Source organism: Dendropsophus ebraccatus, chromosome 3 (assembly GCF_027789765.1).
Source record: "Dendropsophus ebraccatus isolate aDenEbr1 chromosome 3, aDenEbr1.pat, whole genome shotgun sequence".
Lineage (NCBI taxonomy): Eukaryota > Metazoa > Chordata > Amphibia > Anura > Hylidae > Dendropsophus > Dendropsophus ebraccatus.
In genome coordinates this window covers 119,349,745-119,370,283 of record NC_091456.1, presented here as the reverse complement: position 1 = coordinate 119,370,283, position 20,539 = coordinate 119,349,745, and the positions used below count along the sequence as shown (strand labels likewise).

At 44.3% G+C, this 20,539-nt stretch overlaps 1 protein-coding gene across 1 annotated transcript in view; it reads left to right on the top strand.

Moving 5' to 3' along the window:
- MRPL54 (mitochondrial ribosomal protein L54) overlaps nt 1-20,539 on the top strand; it is a 105,260-nt gene that overhangs the window by 3,917 nt on the left and 80,804 nt on the right. The window contains exon 2 of the mRNA XM_069964539.1: nt 13,154-13,310. Within this exon, the coding sequence (XP_069820640.1) occupies nt 13,154-13,310 (157 nt within the window). The remainder of the gene's footprint in view (nt 1-13,153; nt 13,311-20,539) is intronic.

The window sequence follows — 20,539 nt, the reverse complement described above, 5'->3', positions numbered from 1 at the left end:
GGCCCCATAGCAGTCGCCTTCCCTGCCTTCATGTGTGTATGTAAGAATGTAATGTACCGTATGCTTTTGATTGAATACATTTATAGAATACTTTGAGGAGCAAGTGTCCTTGCTTCCCAAAGTATTCCATAAATGTATTCAATCAGTACATTTGGAGGGCACCAAGCAGTGAGGGAGAGAGGTGCCTCTGCATCTAACTGCCTCCCCCCTCCCTGCTTGGTGCTGGACACATATACACAGTACTACTACTCCCATCATCTGCTCATAGAATGAGCCGCCACATATGCACTGTACTACTCCTCCCATCATCTGCTCATAGTATGAGCAGATGATAAGGGAGTAGTACCTGTGCTATCCCCATCACTGCCGTCGGCCGTGCCGCTTATCACACATCACTGCACCACTTCATCATGCCCCCTCCGCTCCCCCACCTCCTTCCAACTTCAAACTTTCCCGCAGCTTACTCACCGCCCGGCCACCGTTCTCTTCTCACAAACACCGGCCGCGGCCGCCCTCCCCCACCCCACAGTGTCCCCGGCATGCAGTGTGGGTCAATGCGGTGTTTGTGAGAAGAGAGCAATGCGGTGTTTGTGAGAAGAGAGCAGTTGCCGGGCGGTGAGTCAGCAGTGGGAAAGTTTGAAGTTGGGAGGAGGTGGGGGGCATGATGAAGTGGCGTGGCTGGTGGCAGTGATGGGGATAGCACAGGTACTACCCCCCCCATCATCTTCTCATACTATAAGCAGATGATGGGATGAGTAGTACAGTGCATATGTGCCTGCGGCGGGGAGGGGGGTGGGCGGACTGTTTGGTGATGGCCCTGGTACTACTACTCCCATAATCTACCCATACTATGAGCAGATGATGGGAGGAGTAGTACAGTGTATGTGTCCAGCACCGAGCAGGGAGGAAGGGGGGAGGTAGTTAGATGCATAGGCACCTCTCTCCCTCCCTGCTCGGTGCCCATCAAATGTTGTGATTGAATACATTTATGGAATACTTTGGGGAGCTAGAGTCCTTGCTCCCAAAAGTATTCCATAAATATGTGCAATCAAAAACATTACTGTACATTTCATTTTTACATACACATCACTTTGGTCCGCTCTATGCACTGGTGGTGGGCCAGGTGCCCCTAGTGTATATACCCTCCCCTCGGTGACACGTCTCAATCAGAGTCAAATCTGCCCGCATCACCTAGTGCAGGGGTACTCAACAACTTATAGCGAAGGTCCACTTACCGGGGTCTAATGTCAGGTGAAGGTCCGAGCTGAACATCAATAGTAAACATGTTGTTTTATTAACTTTTCACAAATGTTGTTTAACTATTTTCATACAGAACTGATGCTTATTAGTGGAAAAACCCTGGCATTTTTTTTCCTCTCACCAGCCCTTTGAAATTAGGTACAAAGGGGGTGATTGTGCCCAGTAGTGTATAGTCCCCCTTTTGCTTCCCCAGTAGTATATAGACCCCTTTGCGCTCCCTCAGTAGTATATAGCCCCACTGTGCGCTCCCCCAGTAGTATATAGCCCCACTGTGGGCTCCTCCAGGTAGTATATAGCCCCACTGTGGGCTCCCCCAGGTAGTATATAGCCTCACTGTGGGCTCCCCCAGGTAGTATATAGCCCCACTGTGCGCTCCCCCAGGTAGTATATAGCCCCACTGTGGGCTCCCCCAGGTAGTATATAGCCCAACTGTGCGCTCCCCCAGTAGTATATAGCCCCACTGTGCGCCCCCCAGTAGTATATAGCCCCACTGTGCGCTCCCCCAGTAGTATATAGCCCACAGCTGGCCTCCACGGTCTGCGTTCAGACCGTGGTTCGCCAGTTGAAGGGATATCGAGTGCATATAGCTGGTCAAAGTGAACGAGATGAAACCATTGCCGATGGTGGGAACCATGCGTCATTTTAAAAAAATTGACCGCACCACTGGCATCAGACAGGGGACCTGCATGTGTGGCCTGAATGGGAACATGTGTGCCAAGATAAGAGGAGGAAGGCTATGTGCACTCCTGCCTTAGTCACCCTCAGTTGCCCCCTGTCTCCATCCACCCTACCTAGATGGAGGTACAAAGAAGTTCTCCTATACTATATGGGGGCACAGAGTGGCACATATTTGGGAAAACTATATGGGGCACAGAGAGGGCTTGTCTACTACATGGGGGCACAGGGGGAGCACTGTTACACTGGGAAGCAATACAGTTGTCTATGACGTCATTAAAATACGATCTGGCGCTGCAGAGAGAAAAATGTTCTGTTTATTTAGCAAAATCGAGATTTAAATCGAGAATCGGCCAAAACATTTTAAAAATAAAGATTACATTTTTTGCCATATCGCCCAGCCCTAATTCCAAGTATGTTACGATGATAATAAAATATATAATTCATTAGATCTTTATTTTACATCGATCCCCATTGGTATTAATCTTCATTCTTTTTCTTTATTCTTTTTAGTATGTTCCGAAGAAGGATGTTTACTGACTTAGATTTTTCTTTCCCCAAACAGTAGCTTTTTGGTAGAAGTACAGTAATCATGGAAAGCTTGACAAAGCAGCCACACTACCTGTCATTTCCCATACATAAAACTGACCCACTCTCGCTGTGTTTTAATATATAAGATGAGACCTGGCTGCAGTAAGTAAGCTCGATGGTATGCTACAAGTGTTCAGAAATATGATCCTCCTCAAGCCTCCTTCAAGGACAACTGGTGTGAGGGAAAAAAAAAAAAACACTAACAGACACAGATCCTATACTCGCCATCCCTCCGGAGTCGATTGCCATTCGAAAATCCCGCCGGCTGTAGTCCCTGTCAACCCTGTCTGCGTCTTCAGATCTTCTTTACTTCCGGGTTCCTATGGCATGAACAAGAGCGAAAAGGCTGCCAATGCGCATGCGCACTGGCAGCCTTTTCATTGGCTGCATCACATGGATTCCAGCTTGCTCAGCCAATCAGAGCTGAGCAAGCTGGAAGCCATGTGATGCATTCCAGCCAATGAAAGGCTTCTCGTGCGCACGCGCACCAGCAGCCTTTTTGGTCCCATTCATTCTAAAGGAAGACCAGGCCCGCTCCCCGTTTGTGACAATGTCACAAAATGGCGGCAGGAGAAGAGGTCGGGTCGACAGTAAATGTGTAAGTATAGTTTTTTTTGTTTGTTCCGGGTGGAGAGGCGAAACGGTTGCAGGCAGATGACTAACACAGGCCTGCCCTTCACATGTCCGTGTCAGGTTTTTACCGTCAGGAAGTCCTGATCAGGAGGCCTCAAAAGGCTTCAGGAAAGTATCAGGATTTCCTGAAAGGAAGGAAAAGTGTTTTTATTATGGGGGGGGAGAAGCAATCACAACAGTACAAAGGAGATCCAGATGGGGTTGACCCATGACTCACTGAGAGGCACACCTTCTCGAAAAAGCTTAGTGTATTCATCAGTTTGCTGAATTTCCATCCAATGTAACCAGGTTCGGTGAAACCGAGCATTCGAGTTTTGGCGGGAGGAAGTCAATCCTATATCCAGCTTCCTGAAAATGGGAGCTAATGGAGGATTTGTGCGTCAAAGTGAGAATATCAGTCTGCTGGGCCATGGTCAATGACAGCTGCAAGCCTCTTTCCATTTGGCTAAGAAAGGGGGTGGGTTGTGATCAGGTGTTAACATCAATTCTGCATAAATCAGGGATAAGGAGTGTTGGAGATGGCACTCTCCAGCGCACAACGCCTCAAAGTACGTCTTCAAAGAAGGAATCTGAGTCTGGGAGAGCAGAGAGTGCAGGTAGTGAGTGAGCTGATTCACTCGCCAAGACCCCTAGGACACCAGATGGAGTCTAAGGTCGCCTAAGAAGTGCCTTGGCAACCAAGGGAGGCACCAGTGGATGTTGGTCAAAGACTATGCGATACCAACCCACTGTTTGAGAGAACTGTGGCATAACCAGTTGATCACCCTGACAAGTACTGCTGCAAGGTGATAGCTTTGCTGGTCAAAGAGGGCCACCCTCATATGTGACTTCGCCCTACACAGTAACATTCTCTTCAGTCTAGCGAATTAGAGCTCTATATGAACTTGGTTTGTATGGAGGACAGGGCCTTAAAGTAAGCTTTCGGGATCTTCACTGGCACACATTGAAAGGCATAGAGAAGACTGGGTAAAAGTGACATTTTGAAGATGGAGCATCTACTGAACCATGTAAAGGTACCCTTACCCCAGGTCTGGCAGCAGGACTGGATAAGGGCAAAGATAGGGAGGAAGTTCAGCCGCAAAAGATCTCTTAAGTTAGATAGCAGGTAAATGGCCAGATATTTAAACCGGAAGGAAGGCCCAAGGGTAGAGACCATATTATGTGATAGAGAGACGTTGAGCGCTTTTGATTTAAGAGTAGTTTACTTTAAAATTAGAGAACAAGGGGAAAATTTCCATTCTCACATCAATACAGGCAAGGAAGTGACATGTCTGGTCACAAAAAACGTATATTATCTGTGTAAGCAGCCACCCTGTATGTCCCTCCCCCATCCAAGGTCTGGTAAGGCGCAAATCTTGCACAAAAAGGGCTCAATAGTCAAGACAAAAATGAACTGGGAAAGGGGGCAGCCGTGCCAGGTACTATTGGTGATCGTGAAGCTCTTGGATAGGATGCCAATTACCCAGACCACTGTGGACGGATTGTAGTATATCGCTAGGACCCAGGATAAGAAAGTAGGGCCAAGGCCCAGGGCCCAAGGTGTCTCCTCCATGAAAGTCCAATTGACCGATAGATGGCCTTCTCTGTGTCGATTTGGTAGGAGCATCTGAGGAGTGCCTCCAACTTTGGCCTTATGGATCAGGTTAATAAATAAATGGGTTTCTAACCTAATCCAGCAAGGCTACCAGAATAGAGTTTTTGTGTTATCCCCCCATAAGATTGTTAATATCCTGTTAGTCCTTATCTTCCTGACCACTTCTCTAGAGTAGTCCATTGAATCTATCCTCCAGTTCCTGAGCTTGCAAACAGAACATGCTGTCACTATTATTAACCCTACACCATTAGACCATGGACCATTAGGCTGAATGGAATGGCCTCCTTGATCTGTGCAGGGTGCCAATTCTGGAAATTGAGGAGAGAGTTACATGATATTTGTTTTCTGTAAACGGGTGTTTAACCACCTTTAATTTCGACTTGCACTTCAAGGAACTCCCAAGAGATGCTGCTGATCTTATAGGTAAAAAACATAGTAACCCTATTAGTGTCATTAAGATATGTAACAAAACCCTGGAAGTACTCGGCTGAACCATCCCACAGAATATTCATGTCATCAACGTAGTGAAAATACCATGTCCCCTGTAATTGTAACACATTGTTAAAGGGAACCTGTCACCCCCCGTGCCGGGGTGACAGGCTCCCGACCCCCCGTTAGAGCCCCATATACTTACCTAATCCCGCCAGGTCACGCTTCTGAAGGCGTCGGGTGATGAAGATCTCAGCCGCTGCAGCCCGGCGCGCGCGCTGAGAGATGAGTCCAACACCCATAGAGAATGACAGGAGAGTCCAGCGCTCCGTCATTCTCTATGAGCGTTGGACTCATCTCTCAGCGCGCGCGCCGGGCTGCAGCGGCTGAGATCTTCATCACCCGACCAGGTAAGTATAGAGGGCTCTAACGGGGGTCGGGAGCCTGTCACCCCGGCACGGGGGGTGACAGGTTCCCTTTAAGGTCCATTTACTCAGAAAGATTATGTGACAGATTATCTGCCAAAAATTCAAAGCCAGGAATGGATGAAAAGAGGAGAAATCTCAGGCTTTCCTCTATGACCTGATGTCTGTTTCTTGCTTTGGCCTCAAATCTTTGGCAGATAATCTTTCTGTGTAAATGGACCCTTAGATAGAATGAACTGAAGTTCCTCTTTAATGAAAATTTTGGCTTATTGCACCTACCAAGGAACCAGTCGATTCCCTCCACACCCGCATCATGAGGGATATGGGTGTAGGGGCTCTCGACAGCCATGGAGGTCAGCAAACAACCTTTGGACCAATGTAAAGGGAACAATACCTTTTAAGAAGTTACTGATCTCCTTTAGAGATCCTAGAGTATTTTGTCAGGTCTAAGTGACTAGTCCAGAAATTAGGAAAAGAGAGGGCTGGAGAACACTATCTGGTGTAGTATCCTCAGGACTATTATTAGCAGCAGTACAGTTATCAACGCACACTGGCCTAGTGTGGTTGTGCATGTTTAGACGCATCGCTATAACAGAGCTCCAAGGAATAATAGGTCACCGCTTCTCAACAGGAACCATTGGGGTAAAACACCAAGATGTGGACAACGAAGGAAAACTGGCCTCAATTTAGCCAGCTACGGAATTCCCATACAGCACAATATGAGCACAGATGACATCAAGGATCACTATCAGCCAGATCTTCAGTATACGTAAAAAAAAAATCACTGCCAGGTGTACAAAAAAAGACATTTCTTTTTTTTTAAATCGCAACTGGTTTTGGCCTTCCAATCCTTTAAGGCCTTTCTTAAAGGGGTTGTCCAGCGGAAAATTTTTTCTTTCAAATCAACTGGTGTCAGAAAGTTATATAGATTTGTAATTTACTTCTATTTAAAAATCTCAAGTCTTCCCATACTTATAAACTGTTGTATGTCCTGCAGGAAGTGTTGTTTATTTACATTCAGACACAGTGCTCTCTGCTGACATCTCTGGCCAAGTCAGGAACTGTCAAGAGCAGTAGCAAATCCCCATAGAAAACTTCTCCTGCTCAGGACACTTCCTGATGTCAGCAGGGAGCACTGTGTCTGAATGTAAATAAACACTTCCTGCAGGATATATAGTATGGGAAGACTTGAAATTTTTAAATAGAAGTAAATTACAAATCTATTTAAGTTTCTGACACCAGTTGATTTGAAAGAAAAAAAAAATCTTTGGATAACCCCTTAGTGACCGCCGATACGGCTTTTTACAGTGGTGACTAAGGGGCCTTTTTCTGCTGCCATCAGCTTTTTACAGCGATGGCAGAGAATAAGATTACGGGGCCCGGAAGGCCCTCACCCCATCCCCCAAGCTACCGGAGGTAGCTGAGGGGTTGGGACAGTGTGTGGGGTCCGTCCCGGCCGCCCCCCTTACCGACGATCGCCGTTGTTAACGTTATAGCAGCGGCCGTCGGTAACGGGCATTGCTGCTGCCGCCCCTGCTTTTCATCTCCCCCGCCGTGAACCCACGGCGGGGGGAGATGAAATAATTGTCCCCCAGACCTCAGATCAGCCCCCCCAGTAGGGCGATCACTAACCCCCCTCCCCCGGCGGCCTTCATTTCCAAGATGGCTGCCTATGTCTGTTCACATCGATGGAAAAGTGAAAATAAATCAAAGTCCGATGCTCTCCGCCACCGGAGATAGCGGAGAGCATGGGGCAGTGATCGGAGACCCCCCTGTGGGGTCCCGGTACAAGCGATCAGCGGTATGTACTATATACCGCTGATCACTTGTACCATGTGCTCCCGGCACTTTTTATCCCGTCACCATAAATGATTGGTGACGGGATAAAAAGTTATGTGATCTGTCCCCCCAGTCACCCCCCCTTCCCCATATACGTTACCTGATCCTGGAGCTCCTTCCTCCTCGGCGTCCTGGCTGGTTATGAAGTGCGCATGCGCTCCACAACCAGCCAACTCTGAAAATTTAAAGTGACAGAGACCAATTTGGTCTCTGTCACTGAACTATGATTACTGTGATAGAAAATATCACAGTAATCATAGTAATATAGTGAAAATGAATGTATAAATTACAAAGTGACAAACATACAAAAAAATAAAACACACACTTTTTATTATAGTAATAATTGCAGTTTACTCCCAAATTACCCCTAACACCCCCAGATTACCCGTAACCACCGCACGTTGCCCGTAACCACTGCACATTGCCTGTAACCACCCCAAATTGCCAGTGATCCCCTCCAGATTGCCCATTACAAATCCAATACTGATACCACAACTTATACTCTCACTAAATATTACCAAAAGTCACAGAGTGGAGTATAACAAAATACAGTTAAAAAATTAACTTTTAATAATTTAGAGTTAAAATTTATATCCAAAAATACCAGACAAACATGAAAATAGGTAACCTAGGAAAGTAAATTTCTTACCACTCAACGGTGACTGCTGAGTTGAAGTGTACTGGAGTGGTTGTGGACCATTCAAATCACCGAATTTTTCTTTAATCTCGAATGGATTCCACGCTAGGCGGCTGAGGTCTTCTAGTATATAATAAAAGATAAAAGACAAAACAGGGTGCACACTACTTGGGAGATAGGACAGCTGGTCCCTGACACTATCCTATTACACCCTAGGTGTTCTGTCCCTCCAGACAGAGCTCCCGCCCTAATAAGGGCGACTCCGTCACTCTCACTCCTAGGGTCCCTAGTTGAACCCTAATAATCACTTGTGGCACAAGTGATTATTAGGGTTTAACTAGGGACCCTAGGAGTGAGAGTGGCGGAGTGACTGTCTGGAGGGACAGAACACCTAGGGTGTAATAGGACAGCCGGTCCCTGACACTATCCTATCTCCCAAGTAGTGTGCACCCTGTTTTGTCTTCTATCTTTTATTATATACTAGAAGACCTCAGCCTCCTAGCGTTTAATCCATTCGAGATTAAAGAAAAATTTGGTGATTTGAATGGTCCACAACCATTCCAGTACACTTCAACTCAGCAGTCACCGTTGAGTGGTAAGAAATTTACTTTCCTAGGTTACCTATTTTCATGTTTGTCTGGTATTTTTGGATATAAATTTTAACTCTAAATTATTAAAAGTTAATTTTTAAACTGTATTTTGTTATACTCCACTCTGTGACTTTCAGATTGCCCATTACCACCCCAAATTACATGTACCCACCCCAGATTACCTGTAAGCACTTCAGTTTATCAGTAACAATCCCAGATTGTCTGTAACCCTTCCAAGTTGCACATAACCCCCCCAGGTTGCCCGTAATCACGCCACATTACATGTAACCCACCTTATTTTGAAAAAGGGGACCTGCTTGTTCCCGAAACGCGTCAATTTCTGTGCTTTTTATGAATAAATTGCATCTTTATTCTATCTGGCAACTCTTGGATGTCTTCCTTGGGCAGCGCTGAGTAAGAAGTACCCTGTTTTTATTTTATTTTTTTCACTATTTGTCTTCCACGGGCCCCGTAGCTGGGAGCATCCCGTTTGTGGTACAATCAGCTTTAGCAGCCCTCCTGCATCCTAGCCACTGGAAACCTCCTGCCACTCCACGGACCATTGTAGTACTGGTACCCCCACGAACAGTGAGGGGTTATACGCATAAAGCCCAAGGGGCAAAAAGGTGAGCAGCCTATTATTCTTCAATAATCGGCCCTTGTTTGATAGTATTACACGAGGCGCCGGGCCCTCTTTTTTTCTTCTCTTTTTACCTATTACATAAGGGTGGTCGGGGAATATATCAGTAATAGGAAACTGGCCCTATTACATAAGGGTGGTCGGGGAAAAGTTGTCGTTCACTATTTGGCAGTTTGTTTCTGAGCTGGAAGAGCCCATTGTGTGGGGGGGAGATCTGTGCTGGTCTCTTCCTGGATGCTGGATGACTGTATATGAGCAGCAGTGTAATATGAAGATATCCTGTGTAATATAGAGGAGGAGGAGAAGACATAAGTAGTGTAGCTGTAACCTCTGTCCTCAGTGTGGTGTTTTCTCTCTGCGAGAAGATTGTGTGTTTTACTTCAGTGTTCTATGGCTGCAGCCGTGTGTGTGTGCGCTCTGGCTGCAGTAGGCTGTGTGTGTGCTATGACTACAGCAGGCTGTGTGCGTGTGCTATGGCTGCAGCAGGCTGTGTGTATGTTTACTACGGCTGAAGCAAGCTGTGTGTGTGTGTGTGTGTGTGTGTGTGTGCGCGCGCGCACACACACTGGCTGCAGCAGGCTTTGTGTATGTGTGCCATGGCCGCAGCAGGCTGTGTGTGTGTGTGTGTGTGTGTGTGTGGTGTGCGCTATGGCTGCAGCAAGCTGTGTGTGTGCTATTGCTGCAACAGGCTATGTGTGTGCTATGGCTGCAGCAGGCTGTGTGTGTGCTATAGCTGCAGCAGCCTGTGTGGGTGTGTGTGTATGCTATGACTGAAGCAGGCTGTTTGTGTGTACGTGCTATTGTGTGCCCCCACAGTGACCTTCTATATTACTGTGTGACCTCTCTCTATATTACTGTGTGACCCCTCTCTATATCTCTATGTGTGACCCCTCTCTATATCACTATTTGTGACCCCCTGTATATAACTATGGCTGACCTCTATATCACAGGTATCTGGCATTGTTAGCAGTGGGTCTTTGTGTATGGTGAATATTTAGTTAGAAACATAGAAGACTGTCAGCAGGAAAAGACCACCTGCTCCATCTAGTCTAGTTCTGATTTGTTCAGGACATGGAGACTGGCTGCATCCGCTGCACACACAGGAGAAGCTGCTTTATATCTTACCTTATTCCCTCAGAAGTCGCCCCATGATCTTGTAGGACATTAGGAAGAAGCTGCTGAGCCAGTGTGATAAATAACTCCCTTTGAGGACCAGGCCCAAAATGACCCAGTGGACCTCGCAAATTTTGATCTTAGCGCTTTAGTTTTTTCCTCCTCCCTTTCTAAGAGGTCTAGCACTTTTAAGTTTTACTACAGGGCCATGTAAGGGCTTGTTTTTTACAGGAATAGTTGTACTTTGTAATGACATCTTTCATTTTTCCATAACATGTATGACGGAATCCCAAAGTTATTATTTATGAAGATATAAATAGGTGAAATTGAAAAAAAGAATGAAATATGGTAACTTTTGGGGGGTTCCTGTGTCTACGTAATGCATTATATGGTAAAAGCAACTATATGATACTATTATTCTATAGGTCAGCCCGAACACAACCATATGCAGGTTTACACAGATTCTCTAATGTTATATATATTTTTTTAATGAAATCCTTTTTTGACAATTAACTATTAATAAAATGGGCCTATTGTGACGCTTCTAACAGTTTTATTTTTTCACCTACGGGGCTGTATGAGATGTCATTTTTTTAGCCATCTCTAGTTTTTATTAATACCTGTGGCATGGTGGGGCTGTAAGAGGCAGTTCTATGCCTCTGGAGTGGGAATTGGAGTTTAGGTGAAGCTCCTGGTCCAGATACTCCACTCCAGCCTTAGAGCTAATGAGGCTCTGAAACCACCTGGTGGAGCTCTATTAGAGACTCCAGAGATTCCCAGGTGAGGGCTCCCAGGTGAAGGCTCCCAGGTGGGAGAACACAGGCAGCGCTAGGCCTGTGGGAGCTGCAGACAAGAAGTCTGGGTGAGACCAGTGTACCTGGTCAAGTGGAGCAGTAGGCTCAGAAAGTCAGCTAGGGAAGCTGCAATGTGTAGTCAGTGGCTAGACAGCCCAGGTTTTATTTTATTGGCAGTGTTGCCTATGTCTTGTGTTATTTGAACGGATAAATAAAGCTGACTGAGGTCAGTATAAAACATACAGCACTGACTGGACTGCAATTTGTGATGTGCCAACCGTCTCAGGCCCAGGAGATGGCGATCCCAGCAAATGAGTAACCCCCAGATTGTCACATACCATTTGTGAAGATCGGACGTTTTGATCACTTTTTATTCATTTGTTTTTATATAGATATATAATGTAACATAAAATCGGTAATCCGCGCACTTTTTTCCCTCTTTTCGTCTATGCCGTTCGCAATGACGCTGCTTATATTTTAATAGATCGGACAATTACGCTTGCTACTGTATATTATATGTTAATTTAGTAATTTTTATATGTTTAATTTTTATAATGGGAAGGGGGGTGATTTGAACTTTTATTGGGGGAGGGGCTTTGGAGTAGTGTACTGTTTTTTACTTTTTTTTTTGTTTTGTTTTGTTTTTTTTTACACATTTTAAGTCCCTTTGGGGGATTTTTACATACACTTGTGTGATTATTCACATTGATCACTGCTATGCCATAGGCATAGCATTGATCAGTGTGGTAGGCGATCTGCTCATTGAGCCTGCCTGTGCAGGCTTAGTGAGCAGATCGCCGATCGGGCCGCACGGAGGCAGGTGAGAGACCTCTGGCGGCCCATTTTAACTGCGGGGGTCCCGATCAGTGACAGGGGACTCCCACTTATACTTAAACGCCGCTGTCATTAACGGTGAGGTGTCGGCCCCCACCTGCTATTAAGCGTGCTCTGCTCCGGAGCGCGCTTCATAGCTCAGGACTTACCGGTATGCCCAGGGTCGTCTGGGCACAGACTTCCAGGGCGTACCAGTATGTCCTTGGTCGTTAAAGGGTTAAACTAGAACAAATGGGGGTTGAGCTTTACATCTTCTGCCAGTAGAGACCAAATTGGAGTTTTTGATTAATGTGTTGGCTATATGGGGAGAAAAATAGTGGCCAAAACTTATTTTGAACAGGCTGATTAAAACAGTTTTCTGGATTTTAAAAGGGGCACTATGGAAAATTGCTAAAAAAAACTGCAGCCAATTTTATTGTGTGATGGAAAAAATTACTCTGAATGGAAGGATTTTAATATGCAGCCAAAAGTTTTAGGGAAACATTTTTATAAGAAGGGCTTATAGTTTAATAGACCTTACAGTTTGACAAACTACTATATATATTTATATATATATATATATATATATATATATATATATATATATATATCTCTCTTTAGGAGCAAAAATTAATATTAATATAATATTTTCGGGGAAACACGGTACCTCTGTGCAGTCAGCTCGGTAATTTTCACAAAAACTTTAAAATTACCCCCCTTTACCATTATATATATATATTAAACAGGGGTAACTTTAACGTTTTTGTGAAAATTGCCGAGCTGACTGCACAGAGGTACCGTGTTTCCCCTAATATAAGACAGTGTCTTATAGCACATCTTTATGAGCAAAAATTTATATATCTTGTTTTTCCATAAAAAAGAATTAACACTTTTTGTTGAAAAAGAATTGAGAACATTTATTATATACTGTATATAGTTATCACTAAACCACCCCCCTTCCCTTTGCTAATTATATTAATATATATATTTTTTTACTGTATTTACTGTATTCCATACTCCTCACACCTACTGTGTTATACATGCTAACATTATATCTACCAGGGAATCACTCCTATTATTTATTACTCCAGATCTCAAAAATGATTGTTCTTTTTTTCAGTTGTTAAAGGAAAGGGAAAAGGATTCGTTAAGGAAGTCCCAAAAGGACCTGAAGTATGTAAAGACCCGAGTATCCTGACGACACATGCCATGGGAGTGAATATATATAAGTCTGGATCAGATGTTAAGCTAAAGGATGATTCTCAGTATCCTGAATGGTAATTCTCTATTTTATCTTTATTGTTTGCAATGCAAATGTTAGGATTAAGATAATACAGCTAGGGCATTTAAAATAAGTTAATTGGGTATTCCCCCGTAAGCGCTAAAAATTAAAGTGTCACTGTCGTATATTTATTTATTTATTTATAGTACAGGCGATTTTAAGAAACTTTGTAATTGGGTTTATTAGGTAAATATTCAATTATCTGCATATAAAAAGGACTTTCCCCAGGCCCCCCCTCTCTCATTCACTGCTCATTATCAGGAAATCTCAACTAGTTTACATCAGTTGAGCCCTGGGTAATCTATGGAGGAGGGAGATTAGTCACCAGCAGAGAACAAGGGATTACACAGTGGGAGCTGTGTGAAAGCCGTTATTCAGAGGTCAGTGCTGACTTCAGAGGAGGTAGCCCGGTGATAGCTGTAAATTAACTCTTTGTTGTCTTGTTTTGGTGCCTCAGCTCCCTCCACCCCTCCCCTCTCCATAGGGGGGGGCGAGAGCTTCAAACTGCTTTTTCATGATAGAAATGCATTTTTCGGATAATAAACCCAATTAAAAAGTTTCTTAAAATCGCCTGTACTATTGATTTCTGCAAAATTTTAAACGACAATGACACGTTAAATGCTCCCAAACCTAGCTGTTCTGAGTATTTTGAGTCGTCCCCCCTCTTTCTAGCTGCTGACGTTCCTGGGTTAAAAGTTTTTCATTCTCTACTTTCGCCCACTATGAATCCTTTTCAGGCTATAAGGTGAACCCTACAAAAAGCCAGCTGATGTATTTAGACACTTACACCTCATCCCCCACTTTCCCACAAGGAGTAGAAGTGGTATCTACGTGTCTCACATACCTAGGGATAAAAATAGGTAAATATCCCCAATCCCTCTACAGACTGAATTACACCCCACTAATCACTAAAATCATCAAGGAACTGGAGCGCTGCCATTGTCCCTCACGGGCCGAGCACTCCTGCTCAAGATGGTGAGCTTTGCGAGACTTCTCTAACCCCTACAGACAATACCCCTCTTGCTACACCACTTGGATGTTAGGCAGCTGCAATCCGCTTTTGTCAAATTTCTGTGACAGGGCAAACGCCCACGCATTGCTAACAGAAAGCTCTGTCTTCCAAAAGCTAGTGGCGGCCTGCAGCTCCCGGACATCAGACTGTATAACTTAGCATCACTATCTAGACACGTACAGGACTGGGTCTGGGGTACGTCATGGTTTTCCAATCTACCCTTAGAACGTAGTTTTGCACACCCATGGGACCTGGGGGCACTCTTACACACTAAACGAGCAGACTTACCCCGCCCCATTAGGTATAGTTTATTAATGACCGATACCATCGCTGCATGGAAAGCGATTAGGAAACTTTACTCTACGCCCTTCTGTATATCTGAGTACATGCCTTTTTGGAACTCACCTTCCTTCCCGTTAGGGAGCCAGAATAAATTATTCACGACGTGGAAATCCAAAGGGGTACTATGTGTAAATGACCTTATAGATGCAGAGAAAGGCGTTCTCCATCCCTGGGACTATATGTCAATGAAATTTGACCTTCCACAAAATCATAGACTTCAATATTAACAGCTCGTTAGTCACTGTAGGGGCTTGGTACGTGATTTTACAAAAGCAGAACAGACAAACAGATTTGATCTGCTAGTGGGGACCGCTGACAACAAAATGTCCCTATCTGATTTATATTGATACCTAGCCTTGCATGTCTTAGACACGATAGACTACACTCTCTTTAATGCCTGGTCACTGCATATATAAGACACAGACTTACACAATAAAATCCGCCAGGGTATATGGCTTGTTCGCCAATCCATTGTAAACGAGAGGTGGAGAGAGCTGTACATCCAGCTCATTCAAAGGCCATCTATGCCTTCAATTTCACCTACAAGAAGGCCCCTGCGCACTATTTGCGACATTGTCCCAAATGCAAAACCCCCAAGGCTGACTTATTTCACGCCCTATGGACGTGCCCTTATGTGGCCCCGTTATGGAATGTAGTCGGGAATTTTATTAGACGAATATGGCAGAGAGCTATTAAGATAGATCCTATTAGCTGTTTGCTCCATTATACCTGTGAACAGACGGATGATCCCGAACCACCTCTCGTAGCTAACAAAGCCATTCACAATGTACTGCTGGTTGTGGTTAAATGTTTATTGCGGAACTGGCTGAAAGACACGGTTCCATCAATACAGGACATTAGCGACACTCTAAAACACTTACTAAACATGGATAAAACACATACACTTATAAACAAGGAACAGTCCGCAAAAAATTTCTTTGCAAAATGGAGGTCTTTGATAGTCCATACCTTTTCGAGGGAAGAGATCACACACCTCATGAGTCCCTTTAGATATACCGAATGGTATTGTACAGAAGATTTAAAGGGCACACTGGGTCCACTGAAGCTTGCCTGATATAGAGAAAGGTGGAGGGGGGATCTCCTTGGCTTTTGCGTTTCGGTTTGTGTTGACAGTTGGTTATAGCTGTTAACCCCTTAACGACATCGGGCGTAAATTTACGCCCTGATGCCGGTAAGGGAGTTCAGAGCGGGGCCGCGCGGCGGCCCCGCTCTGAACCGCGCCGGTCCCGGGTGCCGCGTGTAGCCCGGGACCGTAGGTATTAGCGGGCACGGTCCGATCGCCGTGCCCGCTAATACAGTAATCGGATGCAGCTGTCAAACATGACAGCTGCATCCGATTACCGGACGCAGCGTCATCCCTGGTGTCTAGTGGGGAGATCGCTCCTCCGGGATGTTATCCCGGAGGAGCGATCTCCGTAAATGAAGCCGGCCGGGGACCGCTCCAAGATGGCGCCGTCCCCGGCTCGGCACACGTTTACTTACGGCTGCAGCAGCCGAAAGCAAACGAGTGCCTATCTCATGGATCTCTGCAGCATATCTATGCTGCAGAGATCTCAATGAGAGATCAAAGCACTTATACTAGAAGTCCCCCAGGGGGGCTTCTAGTATAAGTGTAAAAGTTAAAAAAAAAATGTCATTATTAGTAAAAATCCCCCTCCCCTAATAAAAGTCTGAATCACCCCCCTTTTCCCAGGTTATAAATAAAAGTAAATAAATAAATAAATAAACATGTTTGCTATCGCCGCGTGCGTAATCGCCCGAACTATTAATTAATCACATTCCTGATCTCGCACGGTAAATGGCGTCAGCGCAAAAAAATCCCAAAGTGCAAAATTGCGCATTTTTGGTCGCATCAAATCCAGAAAAATTGTAATAAAAAGCGATCAAAAAGTCGTATATGCGCAATCAAGGTACCGATAGAAAGAACATGTCATGGCGCAAAAAATGACACCTGACACAGCCCCATAGACCAAAGGATAAAAGCGCTATAAGTCTGGGAATGGAGCCGTTTCAAGTGTTGTATATTTGTTGACAATGGTTTAAATTTTTTACGGGCCATCCGATACAATATAAGTTATACATGTTACATATCGTTTTAATCGTAACGACTTGAGGAACATATATAACAAGTCAGTTTTACCCCAGGGCGAATGGCGTAAAAACACATTTCCCCCAAATAAACAAAATGCGTTTTTTTTTTCAATTTCACCACACTTTGAATTTTTTTCTGGTTTCGCAGTGTACTTTATGCAAAAATTCAGCCTGTCATTGCAAAGTACAATTAGTGACGCAAAAAATAAGGGCTCATGTGGGTCTCTAGGTGGAAAAATGCAAGTGCTATGGCCTTTTATGCACAAGGAGGAAAAACCGAAAACGCAAAAATCGAAATTTGCTCTGTCCTTAAAGGGTTAATGGTTATATCTCATATCTCATGATATTTACTTTGGCTACGGCAACATGATCTGCAGATATGACAGCGCTGATGTAGCGTACGTATGTAGAACATAAAAATGGAAATACAAGGACTATGCAACCTGGACAATATAGGGCGAACAGTTCGAATTGTTTAGACCTTCTCGGTATCTTCTGTATCACTGTTCATCTTGTATAGATTTCTTTTCCTGCAGACTTGTGCCAATAAAATTTGGTTTTAAAAAAAAAAAAAAAAAGTTTTTCTAAAAAGCCTGTTTATATCCAAGATATCCATGCCAGGAAACTACATTTCCCATCATGCATTTCTTCTCTCTTAGCTTTCTTTCCTGTCCACTGCTCCGCATTACTACATTGCACATTAAACTCAGGACTGTGGGTGGTGAGAAGGGGCTAGGTGTCATTGCCATACAGCATAGTAGGAAGAGTCCAACAGTCACCAATTCATTTATGCTTCTTTATTGCAGTGCAGCAAACATATGGTACAGTAAGGACGTGTTTCGGACAAGCATGGCCTTCATCAGCTTAAAGGGGTAGTGCGGCGGTAAAGAATTATTCACAGACTAACACACATTACAAAGTTATACAACTTTGTAATGTATGTTATGTCTGTGAATGGCCCCCTTCCCCGTGTCCCAGAACCCCCATGCGTGTACCCTGAAGTGTGGTGCGCTATACTCACCTGTCACAAGCCGACACCCGTCTCCGATCTTCAGCGAGTGTCTTCTTCGGGCGGCCAGCGAACAGCTCCGACTGTCCCGAATGCCGGCCGCCCTCTGCAGCGTCATCCGATGCTCAGCCGCGATTGGCTCAGCATAACTGTGCTCAGCCAACCGCGGCTGAGCAGCTGATGACGCGGCCGCATCATCAGCCGCGATTGGCTAAGCATAACTGTGCTCAGCCAATCGTGGCTGAGCACAGTTGTGACGCGGCGGAGGGGGGACGGACGGCAGCGACTCGGCCGTTTGGCACAAGATGGCGGACGGCCCTCGACACGGATCAGGTAATGTATAATGCACCAACACTTCCGGGTACACGGGTGGGGGTGGTGGGACACGGGGAACAGGGCGATTCACAGACATAACATACATTACAAAGTTGTATAACTTTGTAATGTGTGTTATTCTGTGAATAATTTATGAGCGCCGCACTACCCCTTTAATGGTGTACAATACAGTGGGGTCACAAACAGATATATATACACATGGAAAAAAAAAGCCAAACCAAGTGGGTGGGGCTAACGTGATGACGTCACAGAGTAAACAGAAAGAAAAACATCAATGAAAATGGGAGGGGGAAACAATAGGTAAACAGTAGTATGTAGGTAATGGAATACTAAGAGATACATAGAGCGTGATTGGCATAAATAATGTTCCATATTCAGCATAATAGAGTAGGTGTTGTGGGCTCAGAAATAGCGGTACTGAGCAGGCCGGTAGCCCGAGATGAGTGAAGTCCGAGATGAGAGAGCCGTGCTGCAGCAAAACTGTCTGAGGACGGTACTTTCCATGAGAAAGTAAATATGTGTACCGGGAACGGCAATATACTTCTGAGACTGAAGAGGGACATGGAGACAAGTGAGAATGGGTGGGTAGGAGGTGAAGCATGCACCTCAGGGCTGAAAGTGGGGTGTAACATAGACTAAACGCCTCAAACACACTATAACACTATAAGTAACAATTGGATGCTAGCATATGGGTTAAACGGAGCAGAGAAAATACTAGATCGCTAAAGGATAACACTATCTATGGCTATTGGTAAGATCAGTAAAGAATCGTATCATACCTGGTACATATCTAGCTGAAAGTCATACATATTGAAGGAGGGAGTCTCAAGATGCTTGGAGTACCTGAAAGGCAGAGTAGTAGTAGTGAGATATCCGTATACAGTCACATGGAAATGGAGTCAGGTTAGGAGATAAGCAGAGAGATACCAGTGTACAGTCACACAGAAGTGGAGTCGGGTTAGGAGATTATGCTGGATAACTCGTATTCTCTATTCAGTCCCCTTGGTGTCAGAGTTTGGAGAGCGTGTATCCAGTATGCTTCTCGTTTTTGCACCCCTTTTCGGTAATCTGACCTGTTCGAGTACCTGGAATCTCAATTGCGATACGGAGTGTCCCCTTTCTTTGAAAAGGTGAGATAGTGGGAGTAATAGATTCTCACATCTAATGGTAGTCTTGTGTTTGCTGATGCGGTCACGGACCATTTGCATGGTTTCCCCAACGTACAGTAACCCGCATGGGCATTTTATACAGTGTACCACATTCTTGGTGGTGCAAGTATGATGGCCCTCACTACCCTTAAGTACATTATTACACTGTGCACAGTGGAGACATGGGAATGTGCCCTGCCTCCTAGTAGCTTGGACCCTCTGTCCATGTGTCACAGTGGAAGCGGGGCATTCTGCTCTAACCAAGTTGTTATATAGGTTAGGCGCCTTTTTGTTACAAATGAGGGGATGTGTGGCAAATTCTTCAGTAGTGGGGTATGATTCCCATAGTATGCCCCAATGTTTGCGGAAGATATTGTCCACTCATAAATGTAAGAGAGTAAGTGTGAGATCGACTGTATAGATGAGTCAGACGAGGTGAACCTGTAGAGCTCCTATACCCTAGGAGAAATAAATGGAATATAGAAAAAAAGGGGGGTAACAGGTCCTCAAGAAAGACTGATATACGAGGTTTATGGTAGAGGAGTACAGATATTTAATAAGAAATGAGGATAGGAGTATAGATAAAATCGAGCACAAGATTTGTAGATGTATAAATTTTCATATGTTAAATGATATAACTCAATTACGATATATGATTAAATAGAGGATAACATATAACATATATAAAGCACATTAATAAAACACATTAGATAAAAACACATAATGCATGATAATAGATAATGTTATAGAAATAGTAAATAAAGGAGAGACGGTTAATAACAAAAAGAAAAAACAATAATACTAATAATTGATAAAAAATGAAAAAATAGAAAATAAAAAAATAGTCCAAAAAATAGTAGTAAAAAAATAGTAGTCCAAGAAGATTGAATGAATGCAAAAGTATTCATGCAAAGGTATTTATATATAAGCAGTAATTGGATGGTAATTAAACATATGTGGGGTGATCAATCCCACCGTTGTTTAAAATTCATAGAGATGAAAAGTGAATGAGAAGTTCTGTATCCATATAAACGGCAACTTGGCCGTGAATCAGGGCTTGATAGTATCGCTAGCGTACCGGCTGGTGAGGCAGACCGTTGGGTTTAGTAAATGCAAAGTAACACGGTGTGTTAATCAGACTGTTGATCAATGTTCATTTAAGTTGTTACTTATGAGTTAATGTTCATAGAAAGAGACATTGGTGCTGAAAACACCGCTCACCACTCTGGCCGCTTTAGACACTGCACCAACTGCCGGGCCGATGT